This window comes from Oryctolagus cuniculus, chromosome 2 (assembly GCF_051225735.1).
Source record: "Oryctolagus cuniculus isolate XC-2025 breed Fujian yellow rabbit chromosome 2, ASM5122573v1, whole genome shotgun sequence".
NCBI classification, from domain to species: domain Eukaryota; kingdom Metazoa; phylum Chordata; class Mammalia; order Lagomorpha; family Leporidae; genus Oryctolagus; species Oryctolagus cuniculus.
In genome coordinates, this window is record NC_142868.1 from 4,140,167 (window position 1) to 4,155,185 (window position 15,019).

The window sequence follows — 15,019 nt, forward strand, 5'->3', positions numbered from 1 at the left end:
TCCTAGGCCATCGGCAGGGAGCTGGACCAGAAGTGGAGCAGCAGGGACACGAACCAACACCCATATGGGATGTTGGCGCTGCAGGTGGCGGCTTTACCTGCTGCACCACAATGCTGGCCCCTTTGATAAATGCTTTTCGAGCAGACTTTGTTATTATTGTCTAAAAATTTATATTTGCAAGGCGGGGGGAGGGGGAGAGGGAGAGGTGGAGGGAGGGAGGGAGGGAGGGAGGGAGAGAGAACTCTCTCTTCTGCTGACTCACTCCCCAGTGGCTGGGGCTGGGCTCGAAGGCAGGAGCTGGGAAGCCAGTCCAGGTCTCCATATTGGTGGCAGGAACCCAGCCACTTGCGCTGTCAGCACTGCTTCCCAGGGTCTGCATTAGCAGGAAGCTGGAGTCAGGAGCGGGCGCCCCAGCGTGGCACACAGGCGTCCTAACTGCCAGGCTCAGCGCCCTGACCCTAGGCTTTATTTTTAGGACACATTCAGATTTACAGAACAGTGGAAGACAAGGCAGAGAGTTCTCGTACCTCCAGTTCTTACCGGATAGCCTTGAGCCATTCGTTGCGGGTAACACACCGGTGCTGAGGCTTTGTTACTAACTAAAGCCCACACTTTAGATTTTCCTGGATTTTAGCCTAATGCTCATGTCCAGAACATGCCTTGCATTCAGTTACGTCCATAAATTAATTTTTAATTGGAAAAGTAAAATAAACTTTTCAAAAAAGATTTATTTATTTGTAAGTCAGAATTAGAGAGAGAGGAGGAGAGAGATCTTCCATCCACAGGTTCACTCCCTAAATGACTACAACAGACAGGGCTGGGCCAGGCCAGCTTCCTCCAGGTCTCCCACGTGGATGCAGGGGCCCAAGCACTTGGGCCGTCCTCCACTGCCCTCCCAGGCGCATTAGTGGGCAGCTGGATTGGAAGCGGAGCAGCTGAGACTCAAGCCGGTGCCCAAATGGGATGCCAGCACTGCAGACGGTGGTGTAACCCACTGCACCACAGCGCCGGCCCCTCAGCTTTATTCTTAAAGCCCCCAAATATGGCAGCTGCCCCTCTTCCTCTTGGTCTCGTTGTCGCGGCTTGTTGCTTGCTGACAAAGACCACGTCTCCGGTAGTTACACTCCTGGGTGCTCCTCCAGGTGCCTTGTACCTCTGCCAAGCCAGAACCATGACAGGCGGGGGAGCAGAGGGGAGGGAGGAAAGGAGGAGAGAGAGGCCTGCAGGGCACCTGCCACCCACTGACTGCCAATTCTCCCGACCTCTGTGCCTCCCAGGCTGGAGATCGCCACCCTGAACCGGGCGGATGCAGACCTGGAGGCGTGCCGGACCCAGATCAGCCAGGACGTCATCGCCTTGCTGCTCAAGAGTCTCACCAGCAGGGGGCGCCTTTCCCCTCAAGCGGAGAGGCGCATGGGCGCTGCTTTCAGAAAGCAGTGGCTGCTGCTGGAACAGGAGATCCAGGAGGAGCGCGAGCGGAAGATGCTGGCGCTGGCGGCAGAGTGCGACCTGGAGGCCAGGAAGAAGGCGGAGGGCCAGCGCCAGAGGGAGGTGGCGGCCGCGGAGGAGGCGGAGGAGGTGCTGAGGCGCGGCAGTGAGAGGGTGAGGGTCTGCTGCCCTCCCCCTCCTCCTCAGGGCGGCATCACCTGCCCGCCCGTCCATCTGTCACCTGTCCACCCAGCTGCCTGCCCATCAATCCATCTGTCACCTGTCCATCCACCTGTCACCTGTCCACCCACCTGTCACCTGTCTGTCCGTCCACCTGTCATCTGTCCACCCACCCGCCTGCTGGCCGTCCACCCACCTGCCTGCCCATCTGTCCACCTGTCATCTTTCTACCCACTGGCCTGTCTGTCTGTCCACCTGTCACCTGTCCACCCACAGGCCTGCCCATCCATCCGTCACCTGTCCATCCACCTGTCACCTATCCACCCACCCGCCTGCCCGCCTGTCCACCTGTCACCTGTCCATCCGTCCACCTGTCACCTGTCCACCCACTGGCCTGTCTGTCCACCTGCCATTCGTCCACCCACCTGCCTGCCCGCCCATCCACCTGTCACCTGTCCACCTAGCTGCCTGCCCGCACGTCCATCTGTCACCTGTCCACCCACCTGTCACCTGTCCATCCGTCCACCTGTCACCTGTCCACCCACCGGCCTGCCCATCCATCACCTGTCCATCCATCTGTCACCTGTGCACCTACCGGCCTGCCCATCCATCCATCACCTGTCCATCCATCTGTCACCTGTGCACCTACCGGCCTGCCCGCCCGTCCACCCACCTGCCTGCCCGCCTGTCCACCTGTCATCTTTCCACCCACTGGCCTGTCTGTCTGTCCACCTGTCACCTGTCCACCCACCTGCCTGACCGCCTGTCCACCTGTCATCTTTCCACCCACCGGCCTGTCCGTCCACCTGTCACCTGTCCACCCACTTGCCTGCCCACCCGTCCATCTGTCACCTGTCGACCCTCCAGCCTGCCCATCCATCCACCTGTCACCTGCCCGTCCGTCCACCTGCCATCTGTCCACCCACCTGCCTGCCCGCCCATCCACCTGTCATCTTTCCACCCACTGGCCTGTCTGTCCGTCTACCTGCCATCTGTCCACCCACCTGCCTGCCCGCCCGTCCACCTGTCACCTGTCCACCCACCCACCAGCCCCCCCATCCATCCATTCATCCACCCATCCATCATCCATCCAACCAGCCAGCCGTCTATCCCTCCACCCATCACTTTATCCATCCATCCACTCAACACATGTATCCATTTATCCATCCACCAACCCCCGTCTGTTCATCCATCCACCCCCCCACCATCTGCCCACCCACCATCTGCCCACCCAACCAGTAATCCACCCACCCATCCATTCATCCATTCATTCACCCATCATCCATTCAGCCAGCCATCCTCCCTCTATCCATTGATCTCTTTATCCATCTGCTCACTCATGTACCATTTATCCATCCACCCAGCCCTATCTACGTGTCTGTCCACCCACCCCCATCAATCCATCCACCCACCCCACCACCCATCGATCCGTTCCACCCCCCAATCCATCCACCCACCCCACCCACCCACCCACCCATGTGTCTGGTTATCCATCCATCCGCCATCCAGAGCCAACTTGGCAAGCACGTATTGGTCACTTTGTCTGTCAGTCACTGGGCGAGGCCATGAAGGCAGGGAGAACAGCGACGTGGCTGTTAGCTTGAGGAGGTTCAGTCTGCTTAACGAAGCTGACACATTCAGCCAGGTAGGGTAGGGGCGTCCACAGTGCCCTGGGAGGTCACAGGGAGAGTGGAAGGCGTCGTTCAGTGTGGTGTCCAGAAGGGTGCCATGTTGGTGCGCGTGTCCCGCTCTGGGCTGCAGGCTCCCGGGTTCTCGGTCAGCACGGGCATCAGATTCTCGACTCCTAGTCCAGCACATCTGAGCCTGTAGCCCTTGCTTGGCCTCCCTGCGGCGATGTCGGCGAGGAGAGGCAGCCACGCAGGGCCTAGGCTGGGGGAGGCTCTGCTGCCTGGTGCGCAGTGCTGAGAACTGTGGTCACTCCGTCTCTCCTGGCCTGGCCAGCGCTGGCCAGAGGTCAACTCTCAGCTTTCTCAACAGTGTGTCGGTGGCTGCCTTGAAAGAACCCATCTTCCAAGTGTCCAGAGCAAGCCCGATTCCTGTCTTGCTCCAGAAGGGAGGTGCCTTGTTCCATCCATGGGATGTGAGCTTGCCCAGTCTGCTCTGATGGTCTGTGACCCTAGGGAGGCCAAGCAGCCCTTAGGAGCAAGCTCTGAGCTCCACTTCCATTCCCTGGGCCGTCGGCCACACATGAAACTCCCCGTGCCTGAAGGGGAAGGGAGGTGGACGGCTCGGGGACCACAGGAGGCCGTCTGTGGTCAGTGCTGAGCTAGGCAGTAAAGAACAGTGGCCAGATCTGCCGTCGCCCCCACCCACTCCCTCGCCTCCGGGGTCCCCTGTGCCTTAGCACCGTCTCGTGGGGGGTGGCTTGTGTGGTTTGGTTCCTGGATTAGTTTCCCGTGGCTGCCTGAACCAGTCACCCTAAGTTTGGTGGCTTGAAACAACAGAAATTTATGGTTTCACAGTTCCGGAAGCCTGAAGTCCAAAGTCGGGGTGTGGGCAGGGCAGCACCCACTCTGCTCTCCTGGGGGCCAGCGCGGTCGGGGGGGACTTCCTTGTTGGGCCAGCTCCCGGCAGCTCCAGGCACGCCCACAGCTGTGGCTGCAACGCCTTGATCTCTGCTCCGTCTTCACTTGGTCGTCTCTGCTGGAACCCTGCAGCTCCCCTTCTGTCTCTTTTTATTATTATTATTATTTTTGTTTGTTTTTTTGACAGGCAGAGTGGACAGTGAGAGAGAGAGACAGAGAGAAAGGTCTTCCTTTGCCGTTGGTTCACCCTCCAATGGCGGCCGGCGCACCGCGCTGATCCAATGGCAGGAGCCAGGTACTTATCCTGGTCTCCCATGGGGTGCAGGGCCCAAGCACCTGGGCCATCCTCCACTGCACTCCCGGGTCACAGCAGAGAGCTGGCCTGGAAGAGGGGCAACTGGGACAGAATCCGGCGTCCCGACCGGGACTAGAACCCGGTGTGCTGGCGCCGCAAGGCGGAGGATTAGCCTAGTGAGCCGCGGCGCCGGCCCCCTTCTGTCTCTGTCACTGGACTTGGGGCCCACGGAGACGACCCAGGATGAAGCTGTAGCAGCCCGCGTTCTGGTAACGTCTGCCAGGACCCCTGCTCTGAACCAGTGCACGGTCACAGGTTCGGGGGCTGGGCCTGGGACATTCTGGTAGGAGGGAACCACTCAGCTCCCTGCAGCCTCCCAGGGCTGGTGCTGACCCCAGATGTCCCACGCGTGACCGTGCTGTGCCCACGGGGTCTCCCTGAGGCCAGACTCAGGAGGAAAGTGGCGCGTACCCTGTTCCCTGACCCAGTCCTGAGCCATCTCGCTGCCTCTCCTTTTCTCCTCTTCTCAAAGTTTGTTATTTTTCACCTGTAAAAACAATCCATGCTCCACAGTGTGGCTTGGAAGGAGGCAAACGGCCGTGAATGGACAAGTGCCTGTGCTTTTCAACAGTTGCAGCAAACACCCAAAACCAAAGAAGCAGAAGTGACAGGGCCCGCACTGTGGCCTAGAAAGCCTAGACTATTTATCTGGCCCTCTGCAAAGCAGCCCCCCAGGCGAAAAAGGAACCCCCCCAAAACCAGTGAAAGCCATCTTGCCTCTCAGCAGAGGCTTGTGACTGGGCCTGTCTGTCGAGCGCCTACTGTGTGCCAGGCCCAGGGACGCCGTGAGGGCTCCCACGGCCTCCACTGCCGCCCCCAGATTCCGGCGTCCGTGGCGGCCTTTGGCTGCAGGCACATCTTCGTTGCTGCACAGTAAGGTTTCTGCAGCGCACAGAATTCTGTCGAGCTTGATCTCACGGCCCAGCGCGTTCCTGATGCTGTGAAATACCCTGCAAAACTGGCGTTGCACAGTAACCGCTGCCCCGGCCGCTTTCCCAGGTTTCCCTGCCGTGTGCCAGGTGCCGTCCCAAGCACAGCACGTGGGTGGAATCACCATGGCATCACCTCCGCCAGGGAGGGGCTGGTACAGGTGTGCGGAAGCTCACCTGCCTGAGGACATGCAGGTGGCACTGAGACCCACCCCCAGGCAGCACACCCTAACCACTGCACCATGCTGCCACCCTCGGCAGTGGCTGTGACAGCCCCTTCCGCGAGCACCCGGAAAACCTGTCCAGTGGGCAGCTGCCCTTCCAACACTCATTCTCCAGAGAGAGCCTGGGACCATGCATTTGTGTGCCTAAAAGCCCATTTTAATTTGGAAAGTTCAACAGTTAGGTGGAGACCGGTGGACATTGTTCGACTGTTCTTTTAGAAACGCACAGTTGCTGACAACGTTTCAGATCTCAAACTCTGCATTAAACCATGCAGAGTGCAGCTTCTCTCAAAGTGTGGGAAGACTGGGGCCGGCGTTACGGCGCAGTGGGCTAAGCCGCTGCCTGCAGTGCCAGCTCCTTTATCAGAGCGCCAGTTCAAGGCCCGGCTGTCTGCTTCTGATCCAGCTCTGCTAATGCTCCTGGGAAGGCAGCAAGAGGTGGCCCAGGCACCTGGACCCCTGCCACCCATGTGGGAGGCCCTGGAGTTCCAGGCTCCCGGCTCCGCCTGGCTCAGCCGTGGTCACTGTGGCCCTTTGGGGAGGGAACCAGCCGATGTAAGATCTGTCTGTGTCACTCTGCCTTCTGCCCTGGAGCTGGGGGTCCTGGCCCAGGCTTGCACAGGCCTGTGGTGGCCATTCACCTCCTCATGGGGGAGGGACTGCAGGCTGCTCCACGAGGTCAGCGGCTCAGTGACTCCGCCTGGTGCAGTCAGACACTCGGATGAACCGGACGTCCACTGCGCGGGGCCCTCACCTTGGCCGTTCGCAGCAGCCACTGCCCTGTTGTACCCAGTTGGCGCTGTCACTCAGAGAGAGGGAATTTATGTGACTTGTAGCCGGGGGCCGTCCTTGGGTCCTGCCCGTGCCTGTGGAGCTGGGGTCAGCCCCCTCCCGGGACGTGTGTCAGCGCTCATGGCGGCGTCTCCGCCCTGTCCCCGGACCACGTCAGGGGTAGGCACCCACGTAGCCATTTCGTAACCTCCTTTTGTGTCTCTCTTTGTACCGCGGTAGACTCTCCGCTAGGGCTGATGGCTGGCACTTTTCTCCCCAGCTCCATCGAGGGTGAGCACTGGTTGCAGTCCTGCTGTGCGCCCCGTGCACAGCCCATTGGTGGTCCAGGTTTTCCATGCTTTGCAGGCGATGTCCAGGCAGTTTGCTTTGTCATTTCCATCTCTGAATTTTCTGCTTTGCAGCGGTTCTGGAAATCTTTCGTGGGAGGACAGGTGGGAGCCGCGTCTTCCAGGGCTCAGAGTCATGGTCAGCTTGTACCTCAGTGCGTGTGCGGGGGTGTGTGCATGTGTGGTGTACATTATGTGTTGCCATGTGCGTACACACCAGTACCTATGTGTGTATGCTTGTGTGTTCACACACGAGTGTGTACCCATTGCACATGCCTGTGCATATGCACACTTGTACATGCACACCATGGAGTGTGTGTGTTTGCACGCACGTGTGCATTACTCGCACACGTGCACCGTTGTGTACGGGTTGGGTGCGGGTGGGCGTGCACGTGCGTGCTCCGCGTGCCGGTCTCACTGCCGCCTCTTCTCCCCGCAGGCCGCTGCGGAGTGCGCCGGCCTCCTGCGGAGCCTGCACGGGCTGGAGCAGGAGCACTTGCAGGCGTCTCTGGCCCTGCAGCGGGAGGAGGACTTCGCCGAGGCGCACCGGCAGCTGGCTGTCCTGCGGAGGAATGAACTGCACAGCGTCTTTTTCAGCCAGATACGAAGCGCCGTCTGCGAAGGGGACCTGAAGCCCGAGGCAGCCAAGGAGCTGCTGCAGGATTATTCTAAAGTACAGGTGATGCCTGCCGCCTGCTCCCTCGAGCTCCAAGCAGTGAGAGGACTCTCGTGATGGGTGCGGGTGTTTCCAGCGTGCGGGGCTCACGCTGGCTTTGGAAAGTTGGTGCAAGGCGCAGGGAGTGTTTACTATACACGGAGGTCAAAAGATACGTGCGTGTGTGTGTGTGTGCGTCCCCACGCGTCTGCCGAGGGGTTAGGGGCTGGGGGTAGTTACGTGGCTGAGTTGTGTCGTCGTGCACTGAGTGTAGGTGTGAATGCTGCCATCCAAGCAGTCGTTTCTTCGATGACAGTGACAGTTGTTGACCCACGACTGTCGGCCCTGCTGTGGGCTCGTCCCGGGCTCTACACGTGCACGCACACACACGCGCACACAGGCACAGAGTGACGTCACTGGCATTGGCCACGCCTCGTTGGCCACAGCACCCTCAGTGGTTCTGCTGGCTCTAGGTGGCGGCTGTGGTGACTACGAACAAACTCTTGTTTTCACTGATGGGATTTTCTGTTTGGACGAAGCGCAGAGTATCCGAGGGATGCAGATGGCGCTCCGGGAGAGGCAGCTCTTCAGGGCCAGTCTCTGCCCAGAGAACAGCAGGCACCTCGCGTGCTCCTGGGGCCTGGGGTGGCGTCTGGCACTCTGAAGCCGGCAGGCCCCCGTGCGAGTGGCTGCCCCGGGCTGCCGTCTTTGATGCTGAATGAGGAGCTGTGAACCTGTTGGGTGGAAGACCCCGCTCCCTGTCTCTCCCTCTCCCTCTCCCTGTCGCTCTGCCTTTCTCTTTAAAAAACAAAGAACTTCCCTACCTGTGTTAGAGGTGCCGGTGTCCCTGCAGAGCGAATCAAGGCTCCTGCCCAGCCTCTGTTGCTGCCAGAGCAGGGGTGGGAAACACAGTGGAGCAAGCAGAGGGGACGTGGGCAGGGGTTCCACGCCTGCGTGTGAGCGGAGCCCAGAGACGGAGGCTGGAGCTGCCAGTCCCTTAGGGCTGTGGCCGCGACACAGGCCAAGTGAGTGGGGACTGAGCCGGGCATCTGGGAAGAACTGGCCGTCGCCGTGAGCCTCATGGGAAGAAGGCAGCTTTCAGAGAGGGTCCAGGAAGTAGAGAGGACGCTCCAGCCTCCCCGTGTTGACCTAGGGCTGGAAGACCCCGCTCTCTGTCCCCTGCCCCCCGCCCCCGTCACTCTACTGTGCTGTCCTAGGTTTGCCCTAGCGCGACGTCACCAAGACGACGCTGTCCCCTTCTCGAGGGTAGGCAGGCAGACTCGGGGCCATTTGCAGACAGGAGCAGATTGTGCGGTCAGTTGCTGGTCCTTCAGTGGCAGGAGTAGCTCGCGCGGGGAGCACAGTGGCGGAACACACACTGACGTGGCGGCTCTCCGCGTGTCCCAGGGTGAATCGCCCCCGTGCTGGGCACAGGTCAGCCACCACGTGGAGCTCCAGCCCTGAGGAGGATGGGAATGTTGCCGCCGTGTTCCTGCCCTGGGGATCTGGTGCCGGGAACTCCCCTGGGAAGTGCCAGCGCTCAGCACACCCGGCTGACCCCGCCGACCCTCGCAGCGGGCTGGGAGCAGGGGACATCAGGGCTCTGATATAAGCAGGTCCTCATGGCCAGCCGCTGCGTGGGCTTGTCCCACGGACAGGAAGCAGAGTGGAGCCACTCCCTGAGGTCATGCTTCTGCTGCCACCGGTCCTGGCACTGCGCTGCGGGCTAAGGCTGGGTTTCCCGAGGCAGCCGATCAGGACGAGAGAGCACCGGCCCTGGAGTTGGGTTGCCGACTGCAAAATCCCTGCCCGGCTGTTTCCCAGCTGTCTGGTGTGGACCCAGTTCCTGAGCTGTAAAGTGGGAATTCTTTGTCCCTCCCTCCCTCCCTCTCTCCGTCTCTCTGTCTCTGTCTCTGTCTGTCTCTCTCTCTCCCGCTCCTGCTCTGTCTCTGTCTGTCTGTCTCTCTCTCTCCTGCTCCCGCTCTGTCTCTGTCTCTGTCTCTCTCAGTTAGGTTACACAAGGCATGGCTTGCCAGGCCCGGAGAAGACACCCAGCCTCGGCGAGGCTGTTCTCATTCTCTCGGGTTGGGTTGAGTTCCGTTTTGAGATTCCTGCTGCTCCGGGGCTGCCCCTGCCTGCCGGGTCTCCTCTGTGAGTGTGGGCGCTCCCGGGGGTCGGGCTGTGGCTGATGTGCTGCCCTGGTGCTCAGTGCTTGTGGGCGCTCGGCAGGTGCGAGGCGCGGGAGCGCGGATGCGCCGGGAGCGGCTGGAGCCCAGCTGCTGTTCCTTGGGGGGGGCGGGCGGCTCCCCTGCCCTGTGCCAGCTTGTCCTGGATTTCAGTTTGCAGAGCCCTCTCCTTGTTCGAGTGTAATTATCTTCGTCCTTATTTTGTTAGCTGTTTATTTACTTGAAGGGCAGAGTTATAGAGAGGGCAGGAGAAGGGGAAAGAGGGAGAATGTCTATTTGCTGGCTCACTTCCCAGAGGGCCACCATGGCCAGGGCTAGGCCAAGCCCAAGCTGGGAGCTTCCTCCAAGTCTCCCACGTGGGCGCAGGGGCGCAAGCACTTGGGGCGTCTTCCGCTGCTTTCCCAGGTGCATTAGCAGGGCCCTGGATTGGAAGTGGAGCAGCGTGGACTCGAAGCAGCACTCCTATGGGATGCCGGCATCACAGCCTGCGACTTAATCTGCTGTGCCACAATACTGGGCCCCAATGTAACTTCTTCTAAGCCTTTGTGGTGGGCAGGGGAGTTAAATGCATGGATGCCAGTATTCCCGCGTGGTCTCTCCTAAAAATTGTGTTCTAAATGTCTGGATTTTTCTGTGCATTTTAATTAGGCATATTGTCTTTTTTTTTTTTTTAAACAGGAGAATGTAGAAGAGTTAATGGACTTTTTCCAGGCCAGCAAGAGGTATCATCTAAGCAAAAGATTCGGCCACAGGGAGTACCTGGTCCAGAACCTACAGTCCACCGAGACCCGCGTGCAAGGCCTGCTGAGTGCGGCCGCAGCCCAGCTGACCCACCTCATCCAGAAACATGAGAGGTAAAAACCCACACCTGTGACGGTGCCGGCCCACCGCTGCCTGCCACTCGCCACCCTGCGTCTGCCCAGAGCGCTGGCTGCACCGACTATAGCTTAGGAGGGGTCCCCAACGTAGAAAAATCCTGTGCGTTGAGCACATCGAATCAGGCGTGGCCGACTGAATGACGGCCCCTGGGTGTCCCTCCTTGCCATCCGTAGACCTGGATTCGTGACCTGTCTGGCTGGAGCCACACGTCCCCACCCGGGATTATCTGGAAGCAAATCCCCCAGCCGGGGTGGAGGCCGGCCTCGGCTGTTTGAGGCAAGCGCCCCCTTCGCGTCGGCCTCTTGCGTGTCACAGGCGCCTGGGGCATTGAGCGCATGTTCAGGCCGCCCTGTCTTGGAGAGCCGATGTTCTCCCAGCAGCACCTGGTACCCTGCAGCCAGGTAGCCGGAGGGAGGGCGGAGCCCGCCTCGGCGCAGTCCCCGGCGGCCGCGGACAATGAAGTGCACTCTAAAGGAAACAGGGGCTTTGCTGCCCCGTGGTTTGGGGAATTGGTTCCGTAGGAAATTTTCTTAAGGCTCTGCGGCTCTCCCAGCTCCGGGCCAGGAGCACTGGATGAGACGCAGGTGATGCCAGCCCCGCCCCCGCCCACCTCAAGATGCTGACCAATGCATCTCTGCCCTCCGTTTGCACCCCTGAGTAACCTCACCCAGGTGCAGGAAGCAGCCCAGCCCGGGCAGCTGTTCCATTGTGGTGAGCCGACTCCAAGGAAGGGCGCTCACCTCTTCCTGTGAAATTCTGTATGAAAAAGACTGGCACAGGCTGAGCGCCCTGAACCCCGCGGTTGGCACGGACCTGTTCATTCCCTCAAGCAGCCCCTGCGGAGCCTGCACCCCGTGCTGAGGCCGTCCCGGCACGCACGCTGGGGGTGCTGGGGACGCTGGCAGCGGAGGGGCCGTGTCAGGGTTCCAACGAAGCAGCACACGGCACACAGAGAGGGGGTTCGGTTTAGGAACCTGCTCGGGCGGGGCTGGAGGTGGAAAGTCCCAGCCGGAGAGCCGGGAAAGCAGCTGGTGGGGCTAAAGACCCACCCTGCGGGGCCGAGAGGGCTGGAGCCTGGGACTGCCTGGCTGAAGGGGCGGCCTCTGGCGTGTGTCGCGTGGACACCTGGCATGTGTCGCGTGGACACCTGGCAGGTGGCACCAGTGGCGAGAGCAGCGAGGGAGGGAGGAAAGGCGCCGAGTCCCGCCTTCGGCCAGCAGCCTGCGCGTGCGGGGACGACCTGGGCCCACGCAGGCAGGCAGGCAGGCAGAGCCCTGTGAGCGCCGCCGCCCTGGGGCCCTCGGCTGCACCGCCGTCTCAGTGACCGTTCGGGAGGGGCCGTGGGAACTCCAGGCTGGTGTCCTCCGGGGGCGTCGCTGTGTCTGCTGTGGGCCAGTTCAGCTGACACCCATGATGCACCACCACAGGGAGCCCCCCGCATCTGCGCTGCTCCAGACATCAGGGCTCCTAACGCAGCCCCCCTTCTGGAAAGTTCTCTGATGCCTGGCGTGCTGCTTTGTCCCGGGACTCTTGCCAACTCCTGCCCACACCTATTCCCGTCCCAGCAGGGCTGTCTCTGCCGTCACCAGTGACACTGCCCCGGTGTCTCGGGGCTGATGTCTGCTCAGATTCAGCCCCGACTGCGAGGGGGCCAAGCGCTCCCCCGCAGCAGCCGCCCGCTCAGGCAGGGCTGTGCAGACCGACGTCCCGTCTCCCCCAGAGCCGGGTACTTGGAGGAAGATCAGACGGAGCTGCTGCTGGAGCGGGCGCACACGGAGGTCTTCGCCGTGCAGCAGAGGTTGGACCACGACTTGAAGCAGGAGAAGAAGAGGCTGCGGCAGAAACTGCTCACCAAGAGGAGGCGGGAGCTGCTGCAGAAGGTACGCGTGGAGCTACCGTCTCGGGATGCCCGCCAAGGGACCGCTCCCACGCCCGGCCTTGCCATCGGCAAGCCAGGGTGGGCAGGGCGTGCGGGCCAGCGGGACGTGTCATCTGCAGTTGATTTGTTATGCCTTTTCAGAATGGCACGGCAGAGGGTCGTGGTAGATTAATAATGTCTGCAGGAGCAAGGGAGTAGGGATGAGGGTTGGAGTGGGTGGTCATGATGATGAGAGGTGCTACTTGTGCTGAGAAACAGAATTCTGTCGTAGGCACAGTGCCAAGGGCACTGCCACACACTGCTGGACACTTGCAGAGTGAAAGAACAAAAGGAGGCCGGCGCCGCGGCTCACTAGAATCCTCCACCTTGCGGTGCCGGCACACCGGGTTCTAGTCCCGGTCGGGGCTCCGGATTCTGTCCCAGTTGTCCCTCTTCCAGGCCAGCTCTCTGCTGTGGCCAGGGAGTGCAGTGGAGGATGGCCCAAGTGCTTGGGCCCTGCACCCCATGGGAGGCCAGGATAAGTACCTGGCTCCTGCCATCGGATCAGCGCGGTGCTCCGGCCGCAGTGCACCGGCCGCGGCGGCCATTGGAGGGTGAACCCGTCCCCTGCCTCACTAGGTAGAACCGAGGCTGCCGTGACCCCTGTGACAAACGGCTCTATGGTTGGGTTTTCTCTACCCCAGGGCCTTTGCACCTGCTGGGAGTGTTCCCTCCCCACGGCTTCACCCGAGTCACATAAGCCCTCATCTCTCAGGTCCCTCTGGCCTCCTCTTCTCCCATGGCACTGTTTTCCCCACGGTCTCACGCGTTAAAGAGCACAGGTGTGGGGTGCTGTGGCTTTGCTAGGAGCTGCACACGTCTTAAGCACCTCCCACCATCCTGATGAGGACTCTGTGAGGTAGGTCCCATTATCCCCATTTTATAGATGCAAAAGAGAGGCACAGAGAGGGTAAGACACTGGCTCTGGCTCACAGAGCTGGCGCATGGAGGAGCCAGGACTGGAAACCAGGGGTCTGCCTCCTGGGCTTTATCTGCTCCGTACACCCAAGAGGTCCTCACAATGTCCTAGCAATGTCCTAGCAGTGTCTGTGCCTCCCGCCGAGCCCCGCCCCCACGCACCTCCCTCCCTCCTCTTCCCGCCAGCACAAGGAGCAGCGGAAGCAGCAGCTGTGCGTGGCCGAGGCCGCCCGCGCCGCGGAGGACGCCGCCCGCTACCTGCAGCAGTGGCGGGGCCTGGTGGCCGAGCAGAGCGCCGCCCTGGAGGAGCTGCAGGAGCGGCTGGACCAGGCCGCCCTGGACGAGCTGCGGGCGCTGACGCTGGCCCTGTCCGAGAAGGCCGCCGAGGAGCTGCGGCGCCTGCAGAGCGCGGCCGCGGCCCAGGAGCCACTCAAGTGCAGCGTGCCCTGGCTGTTCCTGCAGCAGATCTTGGAGGAGCAGGGCCGGGAGCTGGCGGCGCGGGCCGAGCAGCTGGAGGCGGAGGACAGGGCCCGGGGCCAGGACGGCGTCCGCAGCGTGAGGCAGCGGCTGAGGGACGACTCTCTGGAGGCCGCCACGGAGGAGCAGGCGGAGCTGAGGCGCTGGGAGCACTTGGTCTTCACGTGAGTGTCCCCGTGAGGCCACCCCCCACCCAGGGGAGAGGGAGGGGGCCCCAGCCCGTGACTCGGCGCTGGCTGAGCACGCACCCCCCTCCATGCCGGGCCAGGACGCCCTCGGCGTTGTTGGGCACAGCCTCGCGGGGCCAGCCAGGGCTGCGGGTGGTGCCCCTGGCTTGCACGGGAGCTCGCGGCTGGCTCGTTTGAATAACTCCGTGGCTGGTGGAGAACTGAAGCGGGCGGCTCAGGGCCAGGCACAGGGCGCACCTGCTGCCCGTGATAAGAAGCGCCATTGGCACGTGGGGGGGGGCATCCGTCAAGGCAGTGCGTGGCCCCAGGCCCTTGGGCGTCCTCCACCACCTCCCACCAGGACCTGGCCTTCCGGGGTTAGTGAGTGGGCTACTTATGCCTGTGGTTTTAGTTTACAATTTATTTATTTACTTGAAAGACAGAGTTAGAAGTCTACCATATGCTGGTTCACTCCCCAAATGGCCACAATGGCCGGAGCTGGGCCAATCCGAAGCCAGGAGCCAGGAGCTTCTTCTAGGTCTCCCATCCAGTTGCAGGGGCCCAAGGACTTGGGCCATCTTCTAATGCTTTCCTAGGCCACAGCAGAGAGCTGGATTGGAAGTGGAGCAGCCGGGACTTGAACCAGTGCCCACATGGGATGTCGGCACTGCTGGCAGCGGCTGAACCTGCTATGCCACAGTGCAGCCCCACAAATGGCATCTCCTACAGACGTGGGGAAGCGGAGGAGCAGCTGGAGTCGGATCCCGGGGCCCAGCGTCCCACAGCCCTCCCCTGCCCTGCGGGCTTTGTGCCGACCGAGGCCAGCTCGGCCGGGAAGGGAGCCTCCGGGTGGAACGGAGGGCAGCAGAGATCCTGGTGTCTGCCTGGGGTTGGCACAGCAGGGCGCAGCCAGCGTGCGAGGAGATGTGGCCAGAATGGCCTGGGGTTCTGTCCGAGCACCACCGTCTGCTTGGGGACAAGTTGTGGACCCTCGCTGGGCGCCATCTTGCTTGCACGTGCAGTGGGGATGCTGATACGG

General features: G+C 61.5%; 1 protein-coding gene across 4 annotated transcripts in view; it reads left to right on the forward strand.

Annotated features, from left to right (window-relative positions):
- The window catches only part of EVC2 (EvC ciliary complex subunit 2), an 85,098-nt gene that overhangs the window by 41,604 nt on the left and 28,475 nt on the right, over positions 1-15,019 (forward strand). For all 4 annotated transcript variants that reach the window (XM_089326924.1, XM_089326923.1, XM_070068045.2 and 1 more), the window contains exons 10-14: positions 1,278-1,602; positions 7,220-7,459; positions 10,300-10,475; positions 12,221-12,380; positions 13,523-13,977. In XM_089326924.1, the coding sequence (XP_089183050.1) occupies positions 1,278-1,602; positions 7,220-7,459; positions 10,300-10,475; positions 12,221-12,380; positions 13,523-13,977 (1,356 nt within the window). The remainder of the gene's footprint in view (positions 1-1,277; positions 1,603-7,219; positions 7,460-10,299; positions 10,476-12,220; positions 12,381-13,522; positions 13,978-15,019) is intronic.